The 18,294-nt window shown below is 42.4% G+C and overlaps 1 protein-coding gene across 1 annotated transcript; it reads left to right on the plus strand.

Moving 5' to 3' along the window:
- The first annotated feature begins 290 nt into the window (after window positions 1-290).
- LOC147421429 (uncharacterized) lies at window positions 291-15,152 on the plus strand. The gene is made up of 7 exons (XM_086503743.1): window positions 291-2,521; window positions 3,742-3,832; window positions 3,936-4,093; window positions 4,254-4,305; window positions 4,812-4,897; window positions 4,989-5,082; window positions 14,094-15,152. The coding sequence occupies exons 1-7, from the start codon at window positions 815-817 to the stop codon at window positions 14,870-14,872; spliced, it is 2,967 nt and encodes a 988-aa protein (XP_086359869.1). The 5' UTR covers window positions 291-814; the 3' UTR covers window positions 14,873-15,152.
- Window positions 15,153-18,294: the final 3,142 nt, after the last annotated feature.

Consider the following 18,294-nt stretch of genomic DNA (forward strand, 5'->3'; position numbering starts at 1 on the left):
TTCGTCGACCGAGTTTACCTCCTACCCCGAGCGCCCCCCGCCACGCGGACAATCTAGATTGTCTCGTCGACCGTGCCCCAGTTCCGCGCCGTCAATCCCATGAACGAGCTTCTTAAATGCACATGTGTATATAGTCCTGAGGTCAGTCACCAGTCACCAGTGTGCACACATTTGACATCGTATCACTTGATAGTAGATACCACCTCCTCCATGTCTAGGTAGTTGTATTTAGAGCTTTCTGCTGGGGCACGTGTAGCCTAGCCTAGAAAGGCCGGCCTCCTCTCACTTGGAAAACGCGCACGCACACACATGCGCGCAGATGATAGTGACGACGATGGAGGGTAGCCTAGGCCTATGACGAGGCCTTTTCTTTTCCTTGTTGGTCCGTTCTGCTGCTCTTCTTTCCATTTTGCACGCTTACACACAAAAACAAAAAGAGGTTCGCGCTTAGCATAGCATTGCTGCTCGTGTTTGCGCTGTTCTTCTCAACCTTCTTTCCTCTGCAAGCCCGTTCCTTCCTCGCTTTTGACTCACGTAGACAGCGGCCTTCAGATCTAACCGCCTCCCCCGCCGCTTCCCCCGCTTCTCCAAATAAAAACGCACACTCGACTCCTCGTCCCCGGGGAACTAACGCAGTTGGATCGCCATTGTAATCCGTTTTGAAGGTGAGATTGTGCATTCTCTTCAGAATGCCTGCATTTGTTACCTCGATCTGCGGAGTATAGGCCAAGCTTTTCTCCCTCCTTACGCCACTTGCAGATCGAGGGCATGCTCACTCACTGCTAGGTGACTTGGCATCCATTGCCTGCCATGGATGTTCGTTTCCTCTGTGTTGTCTCTTAGGAGAATGGATTCCTCCTCAGAAGAAGAGGACGAGCAGTTTTTTGAAACCCTTGAGGATATAGCTTCTTCATCAGATGCCGATAGTGGCTCGGAAAAAAGGTATCACTCAAATGCATCGCAGCATGTGGCCAATGCTTCCAGTGCTCCATTTTCCAAGTATGACGTGTGGAAGAACAGTCCAGGGAGTATACTGGAAAGACGACAGCGTTTGTTCATGCAGATGGGACTAAAGGTGGAAGAAGAGGATTCTGAAAACTCGGTGGTTTTGGTAGTTACAGCACCTACAGGATCTTTGCCTGCTCCATCTTCATTCAACCCTAACAGTGAACATCGCAACCACAACTCCATGAATGCAGATCAAAGGGATGATGGGGTTTCTAGAAGCCCTACCTCTTATCCTCCGAGTGCGAGTGCAAGTGATGGGCGGACCATGATAAGGTCGAGGTCTGATGGTACATTTTCTAGATTACAAAGCAGTGAGACTGTGGAGGGTCATTCTCTCCGGTTGGTCAGGTCTGGGACTGCTTCTCCTTTGTCGAATCATGGTGCACAAAAAAGGTTGGGTGACGTTAGTGGAGCTGTCACTAGGACAGGCTCTGGTTCAGCTCATCCACCAACGAAACCTCCTCTTGGTGGGAAGAGAATTAATGGCAAAATTATACGTTCTTCAGCAGATCAGTCAGTTGCTCGGAAGCTGCAATTCCAGTGGAGCAAGTTTGGAAGGTTCAGGGTCACTGGCAAAAATGGGAACTCTTTATTTCATTCAGATGCAAAAGCTTCTGGGGATACCAGGGCACCCCGAATGCCACTTGGAAATAGTGGAGAGTTTGCAAACTCCAAGGACACAGAGGTCTTGTGCAGGATAAAGGACCTGGACAGTGGAAAGGAGTTTGTGGTGAATGAGGTTGGAAAAGATGGCATGTGGAATAAGCTCAAAGAGCTAGACACTGGTAGAGAGATAACCTTAGAGGAGTTTGAGTCCACGCTAGGGCTTTCCCCCATTGTACAGGAAGTGATGAGGAGGGAAAGAGCTGCAGGTGATAGCTCTGGTGTGAGTATCCCTATGGATGCTGGGACAGAGTCTCAGAAGAGGAAAAAGGGCTGGTTTAAAGCATTTAAAGGAGTTGTAAGAGCATCTCGAGAGAAAGGGAGCAGCTTGCAGCATGGCAGTGGGAGTGACAAGGAGGCCTCGACAGAGAAGTCGAGTAGAAAATCTGGGTCTGCTACTGATGACAGCCAGGACACCCCGTTAGCAGCAAGGCCTGTCAAGGTGCGAGTCCATAAGAAGTCAGTAAAGGAGTTCGGTGATTTGCGCTTGAGGCAGGAAATACAAGCACATCAGGGTGCCATCTGGACAATGAAATTCAGTTTAGATGGTTGCTATCTTGCAACTGCAGGACAAGATAAAGTTGTCAAGGTGTGGGAAGTTTTTGTGCACAATAGCAGGTCAAGCGGATCACCCATGTCATCTGGAGAGTTGAATATCATTCCAGATATGTCACCTGACAGTGGCATTGTTCAGAGGCACAGTGAGTCAAAAAGAAGTAATAAGAGTTTGTCAGGGCGGAAGGATGTAACTTCTCAGCTTCCTTCACTGTTTATGCTGTCTGAGAATGCCAAGTGTACATTTGTGGGTCATAATGAGGACATCTTAGACCTATCGTGGTCACCATCTCAGGTCATATATCTTTGTCTGTATGTACTTAGAATCACTTGTTTTCCATTGTCCAATTGCTTGGTGTGATTATTGAAATAGCTAGTGGCCAAATGTTTCAGTGGTTATTGGCCATGAAGAGTGAATGTATTATGTGAAGAATTTCTTTACCATATTGTGCAGTAAGTGTGTTGGATACGCAGATTATTCGTTACAAAACCCATTGATCATACAAGCACTCTTTCTCAAATCTATTACCAAGAAAAGAGAATGATCATTGTGATAGATATGCAGATTACTCATCACAAAACTCATTGATTATACTCTTTCTCAAACTGTTTTACCAAGAAAAGAGAACGTGACTTGCCTTACTCTTTCGCTTTGAATGGACTATTTATTTCCGTAGGAAACGTTCACAAGTTTACTGAGCCTTCCCCCTCGTTTGAACTTTGTCCCCTTACCCTCTTCAAGATTGTGTGCACAAGCGCACATGCTCTTCAACTGAGAGTAAAAGTGCTTTTAGCTTTGTGTCACATTATTACTGCCAATTTTGGTTGCAGGCTGTACAAGCGTGGCTTATTTTAGAATCCAGGTTACTTAGCGTACCGACCTCTATACTTCATTAGTTCTTTCTGTTTAATGCTCTATTCAGTGCTAAGCTTTATTAGGGTCCGAGTCTTGCCTCATAAAAACCCTATGAATATCTATGTATTGATGTGTGCTCATGTGTGAATTTGCATGTGTGTGCACGTGTGTGAGCATATATTTATACCGGGTGCCCTCTCCCAGTATTGGTCATTGGTGACGTCTAACTGGAGATGTCGTAATTTGTCAATGCATGATGGAGCTATTGGTTATATTATCTTGTAAATGACTACATGAGTCTATAATGCGCTTTTTCTTTGAAGGTGAATCTGGGATCCTTCTAAAATGGCTCACTTATCTTACATAAAAGTTTTATCTGCAGCTTGTCTTTCCAATGTTCTTACTCAAAGCTGTTATTATTAATTGCTGGCAATGGTTTACATATCATGTCTGATTAGAACGGTGTGAGCTAATAAGCTTTTTGATTTGCGAGTGATGTAAATTCCATGTAAGATTGCATTGTTGAACTTTATATAGAATCTAGCATGGTTCATATTGTAAGACAAATGTTTGATAACCCAGTAAAGTGCGCTTGCTACTATCTTAGTGGAGCAGAATGTCAAGGCTTTACATTTTCTAACTGTTTTCTGTTATACCAGTCTCTTCTCTCATCATCCATGGATAAAACAGTTCGGCTCTGGAACATCTCAAGTAAATCTTGTCTGAAGATATTCACACACAATGACTATGGTAAGAGAGGTGCTATTCATCTGGTTCTCAATTGGGAGGTACTTATTGAGTTGATCGTTCCTTATGGCTTGTTGTGGTTTTCTGTTTATTTGCATAAGCATAGTCACCTGTATTCAGTTCCATCCTTTAGATCCTGGGCACTTCATTAGTGGTTCATTGGATGGAAAAGTACGCATATGGTGCATTCAAGAACCACAAGTAATTGATTGGGTTGACTTGCAAGAGATGGTGACAGCAGCTTGTTATACTCCAAATGGACAGGTGTGTCTAAGAGTCTGCCTTGCAGGTGCTTTTTTTCTGCATGTAGTAAACAATTTCTACAATTTTGGCTGTTCAGTGTTCTGAACTTAGTCACCACCACAATGCAAACTCAAACTGTTGGTTCCATTAACGTGCTAAGTCTTTGATTTGGCCTGGGCAGGGAGCAGTTGTGGGCTCATACAAGGGGACTTGTCGCTTCTACAAGACACCAGGTGCTTTGTAAATTGCATCATGTTTGAGCCTTGTTTTCTACAGTTCCAAGTCTTAAAATTGGTTTGGGTTTAGTAAAAGTGAGAGGAGTGCCGCCAGGCTAACAGAAAGGCTGATTATCTGCTTGGTACAAGATTGTAGGCTCTAGTGGACTTTCGTATTGTATACAGGATGGCGCTTGTGCTTTGTCTATTGTGTATTTCTCATTTCTATGTTTTTTACTTCTTTTATGGAAATTTTTCTCTTCTTGAAAATTTTCTCTTGGTATTTTACTTCTAAGGAAGTTTTTTCAATTCCATAGATGGCTATAGAACTTTTGTCTTTCAGGGCTTAGTTTCTGTTTTGTGATAACTTGCTTTAGTTGTCTACTTTCCCTTTCTTTAAAAATTAAACAAACATTGTTCATTTGATGAATTGTTGATGTATTAGCTTGGGAATAGTGTGATGCATTGTGGGTCGTAGACTGTGACTTATGGAAACCAAGTTCTAATTTATCACTTGTTTCCAGGAAACAAGCTGCAACTTGACACCACTTTTGAAGTACGTGACCCTAAAACCAAGCGGTCTCAAGGGAAAAAAATTACTGGCTTCCAGGTATCAGTTGTTAATGGTGGTACTCTGAACCGGGTGAAGCTGTGGTGACAATTTCTTGGAGTTCTAACAATGTGTGTTATGGCTTTGTCAGTTTGTTCCTGGTGACAAAATGAAGATTTTGATTACTTCAAATGACTCACGTATTAGGGTATATAATGGCACCGAGATCGGCTCCAAGTTCAAAGGTACATCTGTGCTGAGGATTCTCCGTCTTTCTTGATTCAATTCGTTCTTTCTCGATTCAATGAAAGATGAATGTTGAGCTGCATCTTTGCCGTTCCAAGTAAGAGACCAGCCTCTTACTTCCTTTGGGTCTTCTTTTGCCACGAGCAAAGGTTTTATTTTGTAAAGTACAAGTGCTTGGTTTTCGTACTACTTGTTTGCATAAGTAATTTACACTAGACACCTTACTAGGTCAATGACCAGTCAGGTGTATGCATTGCTTGCACAACGATGTTCTTTGCTTGCTTTGAAGACATCCAACCAAGTTATGTGGAGTAAATTGAAAGCACCTGTCCAAGCCAGATTTTCCAACAGAACTTGCCATGGAAACCCTAGCAGATTACAACATGAAATTCTTGGACATCTCGCAAGAAGTGTCTCTTCTCGAGCTGATAACCTTGGAGGTCCAGTGTGATTGCTATGTCTTGGGACTACTATCATCGCCACAGGAACACTGTCTGTCGAGGCCTGTTTCGACTATTCAAGAGCATGCTGTGGTCAGCTACAACCTTATGGAAGAAATCTAATCCTAATTTTGGTGCAGGTTTTAAGACGGAAGCCTTGTCGATTTTCTAACTCGATGGATGTCGAGAATGCTTTTTCAGTTTGATTTATCAGTTTTTAGAGTTCCGTTTGAGAACTTGTTTGGTGATCCTGTTTGTAATTTGTTTGAAATGGATGGTATTTGCTTTAAACCTGCCTTGGTGCCGATTTGAATTGTTACTCTGGCTTAAAAGGGACGTTTGGTTTGTGATTGTGTAAGAATTGTTTTCAGCTTACAAGATTTTATTGAGTTTTTGACACGCTCAAACCATTTTCAAATGTGTCCAAGTGCCCACTTATCAAGTGGTTTGGTAAAAAAAGGCAGCAAGAAACTCGGCACTCCCCTAATTATGCATAATCAACCTATATATATATATATATATATATATATATATATATATATATATATATATGTGTGTGTGTGTGTGTGTGTATGTATGTAACCGGCCTGTTAACTTCAAAAAGGACGGTAGACTTTACTTCAAACCTTGATTTAGCTTTCACCCATTATTAGTCGTCTATTCTACCTGTGCTATAATGACACAAGAGAGGGGAATGGGATACAGGCTGCTAGATTGCACCTGTATGAGAAGACCGACACCAGATTGGCCCCTAAATTAGGCGCCTCTTTCGGTATTTCTTTATTCTTTAACAGAGGGAATAAAAGCTGTGGTTCCCTACAAGCTGCCCCGCACAATCTTGGCTGAATTTCAACTGTTCTGGCCTGATTTCGGCGGCATAACTGTACTAGGACCCTTCACAGTCAGTATTTCGACGCATTGGATGACTTTCCCGACGCATAGGGACACTTTGCAAAACCTGGCGAGAATCTGCAGCACGATGAATTCTCTGTTTTTTGCCCCGAAAAAAATGCGCCAGATCACTTGTACAGCAGTCCCCTTGCGTCCCCGAACCTCCGGGGGGGTATTAGGGTCTGTTTAGGGCCAAAACCCTAAACCTGCAAAAATACACAGCAGGCTGTAATTCACTGTTTCTGGCTCCGTTTCGCGTGCCGATCGCATCCGTAGCAAGTCCTCGAGCTCCTGCACCTGTAGGGCTAGTTGCCCTTTGAATCGGACGAGATTTCGCACGCGAAACCTCTCCGAATCACCTGTACCTGCGGGGGATTAGCTGCTAGCTAATCCAATACCTGTGCAAGAGGCTCTTGCCTCGGCAATCGCGCATGAACCCACACAACTGTACATGGTCAATCTGATTAGCCCACTAGAGGGGCATAACCATAAAGAATAGGGGAGAGAGAGAGCAATGAGAGGTGTGCAGGTCATGACATCTTGCACCTCACTGTACAAAGAGGGTAAGCCAACACTCCATTGAAGCTCTCCCACTTGTGACAGCACTCAAAAACGAGCTCACAGCTGAAAATCACGTTTTTGCCTTCTCTTTAAGTAGTAAACTGGCCTCAGAGTGCCAAGTGTCACTCATTTGTGCATTTTCCCGCTTTAGACCTTCGGGTCTAAAAATTTAAAATATCTCACCTGCAGCCTCTGTTGACTTGGTCACAGAGTAACAAAATGATCCCCATGTCAAACTGCACGTAATGACGCGAAGACATTTTGCCGTCCAAAAATAGCAGTCCCTAAAATTTAGGAGTTTCTGCCAATTACATTCTTCTAGGTAATCTGACCCTCTTTGTACACTGTAGCCACACCCAGAATTGAAATGTAGCCTATGTAGCAAAGGATTCCGCTTTGGTTGGCCAATGACCCCACTTTGGCTAACCATAGTCCTTGCCCAACCTTAGTGCTCTTTAGCCCTAAGGCCTGGACTCTCTCAACAGTTCCACATTGGCTATGCAATGCAGGGCAGTTAGATTTCCAGAGGGGTGTTTCCAAAAGGTAAAACAAACGAAATTCCCCAAAGAAAGAGAAAATAAACAAAAAGGGAATTGCCACTGGCCGGTGACATACCCCCCTCTTGAAATCTCAAATGTCCTCGTTTGCACCTATGTCGTACATGCTTACAGTCAGCACTCGGGTGTCCGGACACCGTGTCGACACATGTACGACACATACATGCTCACAGTCAACACCTCGTTGACACATGTATTGCCTGCGTGTGAACCCTGTCCCAATGACATAGTGGAAGTGTCACACTCTGCCATTGCTTTGAGTCCATAACTTTCCAATGACAAAATGGAAGCGTCACATTTTGCCAATGTCTTTTAGTACACGTTGGATCTAGTAACCTTTCGAGCATACCCAAACCGAGAGTTTAAGAATGCAGTTACACATGTACTCCTCAATAGAAATAATTACTGTACCCTTGACAAACTGACAAGAAATACTCACTTCTATAGCACTAAACAAACTTTTGGACATTCCATAAGAGCAATTGCCAAACTGACAATCTATACAGCTCTAACATTCATATAACATGCACTTCATTTGAGCTCATTGTAAGTAACATGTACATCATTTCTTTCAGAAGCCATTGTCACATTGACAATCCATGTAGCTCTGAATCTCAAGGGGTCAAGGTAGGTTGCAAACCAAGGTTTTAAGTTCCCATACTTTTAGTGACTTTGCAAGTTCACTTTTTTCCATCCACTTGACATCCAGAGGTGAATAGCTTTTGAACTTTATCAAACGGCACCTTGCAACCTTGCCTTTTCTTTTCTTTCTTTATGTGCCAAAATCTGTTCCGGGACCAAGATTTCGTCAAGTTCCTGGACTTCCGGCTGATCTTCAACTGGCATATCTTCTGGCACATCACCCACATAGGGTTTGAGAAGACTTACGTGAAACGCATTGTGAATCTTCCAACTCTCAGGCAATTTTAGCCTTTATGCAATATCACTGATTTGCATACTGAGCATCGAAAACAATCTTTCTCTGCTCTTCATCTTGATCTTTGGAGATTAACCTATGATCTACCCTTATGTTGTCACTTTTATTGTGCTGAGAATTCTCTTTTTCACCCAATTTTGGCAGCATAACTGTGGTAGAAACCTTCACAACCAAAAATCCACATATCCAAGTGATTATCCACACATAATAGAGCACTTTTGCAAACCTGTCCTGGAAATTCAGCATGCTGAATTCTCTGTTTTTAGCTCCTAAAATGCTCTAGATCACTTGTATTACTGTCCTCTAGCTTCCCTGAAGCTCTTGGGACAAAAATGTATCAAATAGGGTCAAAACCCTAAATCTGCAGAAAAATACAGCAAGCTGTATTTTCTTCTTTCGGGCTTTGTTTTGCGTACCAATCGCACCAATTCGTAGCCTTTGATCTTTTGCATTAGTAGGACTACTTGCCCTTTGATTTACACGAGATTTCTCACAAGAAATCTTGTTAAATCATCCTGTACTTGTTTTGAATTAGCCTTTAGCTAATTCGGTACCTGTATGAAATCATTCCAAGTGGAAGGAGTCTGTCCTTGTAACAACAGTGTATTCCACCACTGACTTGCAATTTTTTTTCCAGAAAAGTGACAGCTTTCCTGACTTTAAATGCTCTTTCCAACAAATGCTTTGTCAAACTGTTCGAGGAAACAGAAAACCTTTGTCCTCTCATCAAAGCCATTGAATATGTCAATGGACTCACTGATCATCTTCTTTGTATGGCTTTAGCTTATCCATTGACTCCAAATTGTCAAAAGAGACAGTTTGCATAATGGGTACACCTGTGGGAGCCATCTGTACTCCCTGGCCAATAACATGTTGACGTCCAGGTGTCATATTCACTGATGGGATTGAAAAACCAGCCATACCCAAGTTGCCTTGTGACACCCCAAAGTGACCTTGTGTGCCCTGAAATCCTGGGTGCAAACCAATGTTTGCATACATGGGGTTGGGCACCATGCCTTGCATACCCCTAAACACTGTTCCTGGCATGCCAAAACTGCCTTGAACTTGATGTGCTATTGATGAAGATCGTATGAACTCCATAAATCTTGGATTCTCCATCAATTGCTTGAACATGGTCACAGCAGTAACAACCTGCAAAGCTTTCTCTGCTTGGCTTGAACTCTCGCCAATTTCATGTGCAGTTGGAATAGGCTATCTATCCTCTGAAGAGGAACCCTCTTCCTTGTTGCCATCCATCCTGTTTCCAAAGAAAGACTCGTAGCCTTTCTCACCTGTATCCAAAGAAAGACTCTCGTAGCCTTTCTCACCTGTAAATCAAAAGAAAGAGTCGTAGCCTTTCTCACCTGTATCCAAAGAAAGACTCTCGTAGCCTTTCTCACCTGTAAATCCACTCGATCTACTTTCAAACTTTCTGTGTTTTCAAGGTCATCCCAAACTCTCTCTGTGTCTTTAACCCAAACTGACCAAGGCTCACTTTTTGAGGAAAAAGTGATTTAATCCCGGCGATGAAACCATGTAACCGGCCTGTTAACTTCAAAAAGGGCGGTAGACTTTACTTCAAACCTTGATTTAGCTTTCACCCATTATTAGTCGTCTATTCTACCTGTGCTATAATGACACAAGAGAGGGGAATGGGATATAGGCTGCTAGATTGCACCTGTATGAGAAGACCGACACCAGATTGGCCCCTAAATTAGGCGCCCCTTTCGGTATTTCTTTATTCTTTAACAGAGGGAATAAAAGCTGTGGTTCCCTACAAGCTGTCCCGCACAATCTTGGCTGAATTTCAACTGTTCTGGCCTGATTTCGGCAGCATAACTGTACTAGGACCCTTCACAGTCAATATTCCGACGCATTGGATGACTTTCCCGACGCATACGGACACTTTGCAACACCTGGCGAGAATCTGCAGCACGATGAATTCTCTGTTTTCTGCCCCGAAAAAAATGCGCCAGATCACTTGTACAGCAATCCCCTTGCGACCCCGAACCTCCTGGGGGTATTAGGGTCTGTTTAGGGCCAAAACCCTAAACCTGCAAAAATACACAGCAGGCTGTAATTCACTGTTTCGGGCTTCGTTTCGCGTGCCGGTTGCATCCGTAGCAAGTCCTCGAGCTCCTGCACTTGTAGGGCTACTTGCCCTTTGAATTGGACGTGATTTCGCATGCGAAACCTCTCCGAATCACCTGTACCTGCGGGGGATTAGCTGCTAGCTAATCCAGTACCTGTGCAAGAGGCTCTTGCCTCGGCAATCGCGCATGAACCCACACAATTGTACATGGTCAATCTGATTAGCCCACTAGAGGCGCATAACCATAAAGAATAGGGGAGAGAGAGAGCAATGAGAGGTGTGCAGGTCATGACATCCTGCACCTCACTGTACAAAGAGGGTAAGCCAACACTCCATTGAAGCTCTCCCACTTGTGACAACACTCAAAAACGAGCTCACAGCTGAAAATCACGTTTTTGCCTTCTCTCTAAGTAGTAAACTGGCCTCAGAGTGCCAAGTGTCACTCATTTGTGCATTTTCCCGCTTTAGACCTTCGGGTCTAAAAATTTAAAATATCTCACCTGCAGCCTCTGTTGACTTGGTCACAGAGTAACAAAATGATCCCCATGTCAAACTGCACGTAATGACGCGAAGACATTTTGCCGTCCAAAAATAGCAGTCCCTAAAATTTAGGAGTTTTTGCCATTACATTCTTCTAGGTAATCTGACCCTCTTTGTACACTGCAGCCACACCCAGAACTGAAATGTAGCCTATGTAGCAAAGGATTCCGCTTTGGTTGGCCAATGACCCCACTTTGGCTAACCATAGTCCTTGTCCAACCTTAGTGCTCTTTAGTCCTCAGGCTTGGACTGTCTCTGAACAGTTTCACACTGGCTATGCAATGCAGGGCAGTTAGATTTCCAGAGGGGTGTTTCCAAAAGGTAAAACAAACGAACTTCCCCAAAGAAAGAGAAAATAAACAAAAAGGGAATTGCCACTGGCTGGTGACAATGTATATGTGTATGTGTGTGTGTGTATATATATATATATATATATATATACACACACACACACACACACACACACACACACACAAATCCGAGGTGCCCCCTTATGGCCCTATTCTGGCTAGAAAGTCTCTCCCGGATGCATGTCCTTGTATCAATAATGCCATCCAAAACAACATTTCTCACTACTACACCCGGAGTAAATCACCAAGCACTGAAACCAGTCTCATGCACACATGCAATGCTAACATAGATTTCTTTACGAGAAAGCATTTGCTTCCCAAAAAGCAACTCGCTTTTCCAGAAAGCAACTGCATTTCCTCAAAGATTTCCTCAAAGCTTACTTTGAATCCATTTTCATTCAAGTGGTCCCTGTGACACATGTGGTATCAGGAATACCCATCTTCTAGTCCTTTCTCACGGAATTTACGGAACAAGTCACTCCTTCATGATGCTCTATGTCACCCATCGCGCGATGCATTAGAGATGTCCATTCGGGATGGTTGAATACTTCTTTTGGATGCTTTGTGTCACCCATCCGATGTGACGCATCAGAAGTACCGGTTTGTGGCCTAGAGATATTCCCGTTCACAGTGCTCTCATCATTTCTGTGAATGACGCACTAGAAATATTTGTACTTGGATGTCTGAAGCAAGAAAAACCCTCACTTGTAAATCCACTAATTCATTTAGAATTTTTTATCTTTTAGATAAAGCTAGTTTAGCAACAAATACCAAATTTTCATCTCCCATATGAGCCAAAGCTTTGGCCTCCCAAATAGTGAAAGTGTTTTTTGTGCCCTTGACAAACCTTGTTTGCATGGCATGAATCTAGATTCTAGATCCCCAAGGAGTGGTTGGATCCTAGTTGAGAATTGTGATAGGCCTCCATTGGTTGATGTGTCTTAGACTACCTTGATATCACACATAAAGCGGCCCATTAAGGTCGTATGTATTCCATGAGACGATCCTCATGGGAAATTGAAAGAAAAGTGGCTATTGTAGCGATTGCAAGGTTGTCCAATTGTCTACCCAAAGTCAAAGTCTCTTAGGCGACACGCTATGCCTATGTCTTGAAGTTAGTGCCTTGGCTTGCCCTGACACTGCACATACAGGGGCCCACTAAGCTTGTATACATTCCATGAGACGATCCTCATGGGACTCGAAGAGATCAATGGGTGTTGTAGTAGCAGAACAACATTCTTCGCAAGTGATTGCGATGGCTAATAATCTGTGTTTGAGCGATTGCAAGATTGCTATTACCTCTTGAAACATACCTATTGTCTAACAAGAGTCCAAGACCCTTAGGCATCATGCTATGCCTCTATCTTGGCTAAGGATTTTTATAGATGAATACATATCGAGGGGGACTATTGTGCCAACAATCAATCGGATAGCAGTGTGCTGCAAACTTGTGCAAAAACGTGTTGAATGTTTTCACAATTGTTGACAGTTAAGGTTGCATAAAATTCAACGAATTTATTGTTCAAGACGTTAATTTTAATCCATACCGTCTTGGTCATCCAATACTAACATATTTTTACTTCAGTTGCTTGATTGAAGAAAAGTGTCTTAAATTAATTCAGAGTTTGCATGCCATGAAAATGTGACAAATGTGTTATGTTTCTAAGTTTCTAATCAACAAACACGCTTATGTACACATCCAAGTTCACACAGATACACTCGCATACATGTTAAACATATATATGGTTTAGTACTTAAATGTACTTTATGATTCAAAGTTGAAGCTTTGTACCATATGATTTTTGTTCTCGTACTTTATGTATCGTATTTAACGTATCTATTCACCTTGGATTGACTTGGCATGTTTGGACCATATTGGGAAAAGCTGAGCAGTTGACCAAACATCTGAGCGGAGCCAGATCAAAACCTGTGCACAGCCTCTCATGAATTACGGTTGGATTCTTGAGCCTATACAGACGTGCGGATGTGGCATGTATGGACTCTTGATGACGTGGCTGCATACAAAAAAGCTGACATGGCATTGTTTTTGGGGTGGAGAAGCTTTTAAGTGATTTTAGGTGGCTCATGACCTTGTGTCAGTATACACCAATGTCATAGCCACAAAGGATGGCCATTTTTGGGTCCCTGTTCCCCCATCCTCATTTTCAGTTTTGATTCTCAGTCCATGTGTGAGTTGATTATATAGTCACAGGGAATAGCAATTCATGCCTGTTCCCATTCCCAGTCCCCACTTATTACGTTCCGGGGATGGCAGTTCTTGCCTGTTCCCATTTCGAGTCCCCACTTACGTTCACACGACTATGCCCAGGTTGCTGAAAGAGGGCAATTTCGGTAGTGAAACCATGCAGGTCGAGCATGTGGGGATTGATGTGTACCAGCCAGATGATGTCACAGGGAGATGAGGTGTGGTTTGAGTGTGTGAAGGGCAGACAGGGAGGAGGGAATGGGGGGGTTCACCGGTTGTCAAAGCCTCAATGACTTGGGAGGCCCAACTGCTTGGCTAGTGTGGTTACTAAAGAAGTCTTAATTGTGGGTAGCTGGAGCAGCATATTTTTAGTTTCCCACATCAGGAAATGCTGAAGGTTAATTGATACATGAGCTTCTTGATTTACTTTCTACAGGTTTCCGGAACAGCAAGAGTCATATTTCAGCGTCATTCAGCAGAAATGGGAGGTTTATTGTTTCTGCAAGCGAGGATTCCCGTGTTTGCATTTGGAGCTTTAATGATTCCAGCTACGATTACCCAGATGTGCAGAGGACAAATTCAGGGGCCTACGAGGACTTCTCTGTTAAGCATGTTTTGGTGGCAGTTCCTTGGCCAGGACCTAGCAGTCGGCCAATTCACGTCATCTCAGGAGACTCTCATATAGGCGAGTCTGCAGCAACACACGTGACAACAAACATGTCCTCTAGCAAAGAGAGATCATTGTCTGATGGTGCAGAGTTTGACAACATGTCAAGCACAGGAGCTATAGAAAGACCGGCAGGTTTGATAAACTTAATTTCTAGTTTGTCTGATCTTCAAGATGTGGAGTTTTCTGAAGTTGTCACAAGGCCTACAACACCTCTGAGGTTTGATTCTACCTCAAAACCTCCGAGGCTAGATGCCTACCGAGATAGCTGTTGTGGAAGTTCCTTGCTTTCAAATTGCGTGTCAGCACAACATATTGGGAGTAATGGGTTCTTTTCAGACTGCAAAGGATCTGCAACATGGCCAGAAGAGAAGCTTCTTTCCCTTAAACAAAATCCACCAACACATGGTCAACACAAGGATGCGGCTCCAGTGGAACATGCCAATCTGGCCTCAATGGCATCAGCATGGGGTCTTGTCATAGTGACCGGTGGTTCCGGAGGGGAGATACGAGTGTTTCAAAATTATAGTTTGCCTGTTCGATTATGATGATAAGTTGATGAGGGAGAGCTTATAGGTGTATTAGTTGTTGAATTGTGTAAAGATTTTCTGATCTCCACCATTGAGTGGCACTCTTTGTATTTTTTCATCCACCAGGCTATAAAGCAAAAGCCTCTTAGTGGATTATCAATCAAGAATATATAGCTGTAATCACTCAGATTTTGGAACTTCTTGTACCATTTGCACTAGTTTTTGGCTGTATGTGGAACTCAATTCTATTGAGCGAGAGCTGGCTCAGCTTTAGCTCTGAATGCAATTTTGATATGGATATATGTTCGCAATAAAGCAGAGCAGGGTTGAATCTCCACTCGGGGCACCCTGTTATGGTCTACCTCACAAGCACAAGCACAAGCATATGCACATGTACATAAATACATTCATACACTTGCATGTTCTTGCAGGCTTAATGTGCAAATGTACAATCATACATGTATTTACATACAACTAACTCAGCAACATTTGTTTGAATTGTCTATTACAGGTGGTGAGTATTGTATATGTTTGTAGGAGAGAGTGTTCATTATTTATTGTGTCTGTCACGCACATATCTAACAGTCTTTTATGATACCTCGGAGGAGATGAGAGTTGGACACCATAGATGGGCTAGGCAGACGCTAACAGGATACAGAATGTACAAAGCATGGGAGATACTTGCTAGATATGGGCACCGCACATGGGTTAGCCATACTTAATGGCTTACGGGGATTTTCAGCAGCCGTCAGGTTTACTTGCTTTCCACATCATCACAGGGCTAGCACAGTGGATTATGTTATGGCCAGGTTGAGCTTTCTTTCCTAGATTGAGGACTTCATAATTGGACCCCGGCCCATTGGGGTAGCAATTGACCATGCCCTTTTGACACTGGACATTCCGTTCCAATTCACCACAACTCAAAGGACACGAGTAGAAGGTCCTACAAGATATACTTTCACTTCGGAAACGGACTCTGTTTACATGGATGGGATTTATAGATGCCTATGTTCAGAGTATCCATGGTGACCTCTAGAGGAGCTCACCCATATTCTGATAGAGACTTTGCTAGGGAGGCTTATCCACAAACAAACCCCGAGGAGAGATGCCGTTTTGGGACTATGCCCCAAAATAGTTGGTATGCTGAGGAGTTCAAAGATTTGAGAGCCCGACTATAGAGAGAGGTTTCTCTCGAAGTCATCAGTCAGGTAGCCGCGCATTGTCTTCCGACGTTTAGTATGTCAGAAGAATAGGGCCTTTTTGGCTAGCCTTGAGCAGGAGTTGTACCAGCTAACTTTGAGTGAGGATTCAATTGAGGCTTGGAGGTTTTTTCATGAATCCTCTCCCGCTCTAGCTATTACTTCTTCGGAGGTAGGGAGCCGATATGCAACATCCCTATATATAGCATCGGGGCTGCCACCTCTACTGGATCCATTAGAGCCATGCCCACATGCATGTCTTCTTTACAATGGAGATGGTAAGGAAAGCCATTGAGAGGATGAAGCATGTGAGAGCTTATGATCATGAGGGATTAGTGGCCGAGCATTTTATTCATGCCAAAGATATGCTTGCAGAGCTTCTAGCCATGATGTTCAACTATGTTGTGTGTGAGGGTCTACTATTATCGTGCCTATCCTAAAGGTAGGAGACCTATGGAGCTTGGAAACTACCGCACTATTATGATCGTTCATACATTAGCCTGGTTATACTCATCCATTCTCGACAATTGAGTAGATGGGGAGAGAGACAGGGTATACGAGCAACATGATAGACATACAAAATGATTTGTGGCATGCTTAAACTTCTGTCTGAATATTGCGCTGTCTAAAGCTAGTTGGTAAAAAAGGTGGATCTGTTTGATATACCCTTAATATTTGATAACAGAACTATGGATTATTGTGGTCAATAGAGTATAGACATCAATTGGAATTCTGTCTTGATACCACACTGCGTGAGTTTGGTTTTTTTTGAAACGGGTACCTGGTTTCAAAATGATTTGTGGCATGCTTAAACTTCTGTCTTGATATTGTGTTGTCTGAATTTAGTTGGTAAAAAAGGTGGATCCGTTTGATATATCCTTAATATTTGATAACATAACTATGGATTATTGTGGTTAATACAATATAGGCATCAATTGGAATTCTGTCTTGATACCACCACGTTGCTTGAGATTGGTTTTTTTATTAGAAAAAGGTGGGGTAGAGGGTTGGTATGGTATACCCTTGACATTTGCAGGAAAAACGAGGGAGTATTGTGTAGGAATTATTGATGCTCCTCACCCCAAAGGGTGTCAGATACTTTGTATTTGGTTTGTGGACATGGTGTGTGCATATTATAAATATCGTTATGTTGTTTGCATGCTTGGGATGGCTTTTGTTCCATTTGATATTGGGTTGCTATCAGGCTGCTAGCGGAATAAGGATGCCGATTTTGATATATTGTATTGCTCACTTGGAGTCGGCTTTTTACTATAGTTTATTAACAATATTATGGCTGAGTAGACTAATTTTAGTAAAGTTTCTTCACATTAGGCATGACACTTATTGATACAATCTAAGGTATGATGGGATACCTCTTACCCAATTGGGTTTGTGAAATTTATTTTTGCTTGATATACTAAGGCCAAGTTTGATGACTAAACCAAACAAAGGAATCTTTTAATGGCTGGTATTTGATGCCGAAGATTAGGTTACTTTATGTTGCCTAATGGCTTTATGAATGGAAGCAATAAAAGGTTTACTACACTTGAAAGATTTGGATGAGTTGTTTCACTGATTAAGGAAAGAGCTTGATAATCTTGCAAAATTAATTTTTGACATTGAAGGGATGACTTTTGGGTTGATATGGGACACTTGGATCAAAAGGGTGGTGGACTTCTGATCAAAATGATATGTATGTTAATATCTATTACGGTCTAATAAAAATTGGGGCTATATAGAAACCATATATATAATTACTTCCATAAATCAAAGGAAGAATATCTTTTTTTACAAGCATTGAATTGAACTTTAAAAAAACACTGGAATACATGAACATTTTGGACATTAGTTTTAAGTTAAAAAAGTTGTAAGTTGGACATGGATAGCAACTGATATAGTCCGTTGACATCTATAAACGCATTCAAGGCTAACATATCTGTTGTCTTGTTTGAATGGATGCAAGTGACGACTCTTATCATTTCTTGGAATTTTTGTTTGCTTAAAGCAAATGTCTATCCTTGACATACCAGGCTCTTGCCATTTCATGGAACATACATTTTAGATCAACCACTGGGCTTCTACACTAAGATGAGACCTCATTCTTATAACAATGTACAAAAATAATTCTAAGACTGAGTTGTTGTTGTATTGATCATTGTCACTTGTCTAAAGCCATTTGTATTTTGAACTAAAAGGTTCATTTATGTTTTATTATATAAGTAAAGCAGCTACACACACAAT

Source organism: Adiantum capillus-veneris, chromosome 27 (genome assembly GCF_014529385.1).
Source record: "Adiantum capillus-veneris isolate H3 chromosome 27, ASM1452938v2, whole genome shotgun sequence".
In the NCBI taxonomy this organism is placed as follows: domain Eukaryota; kingdom Viridiplantae; phylum Streptophyta; class Polypodiopsida; order Polypodiales; family Pteridaceae; genus Adiantum; species Adiantum capillus-veneris.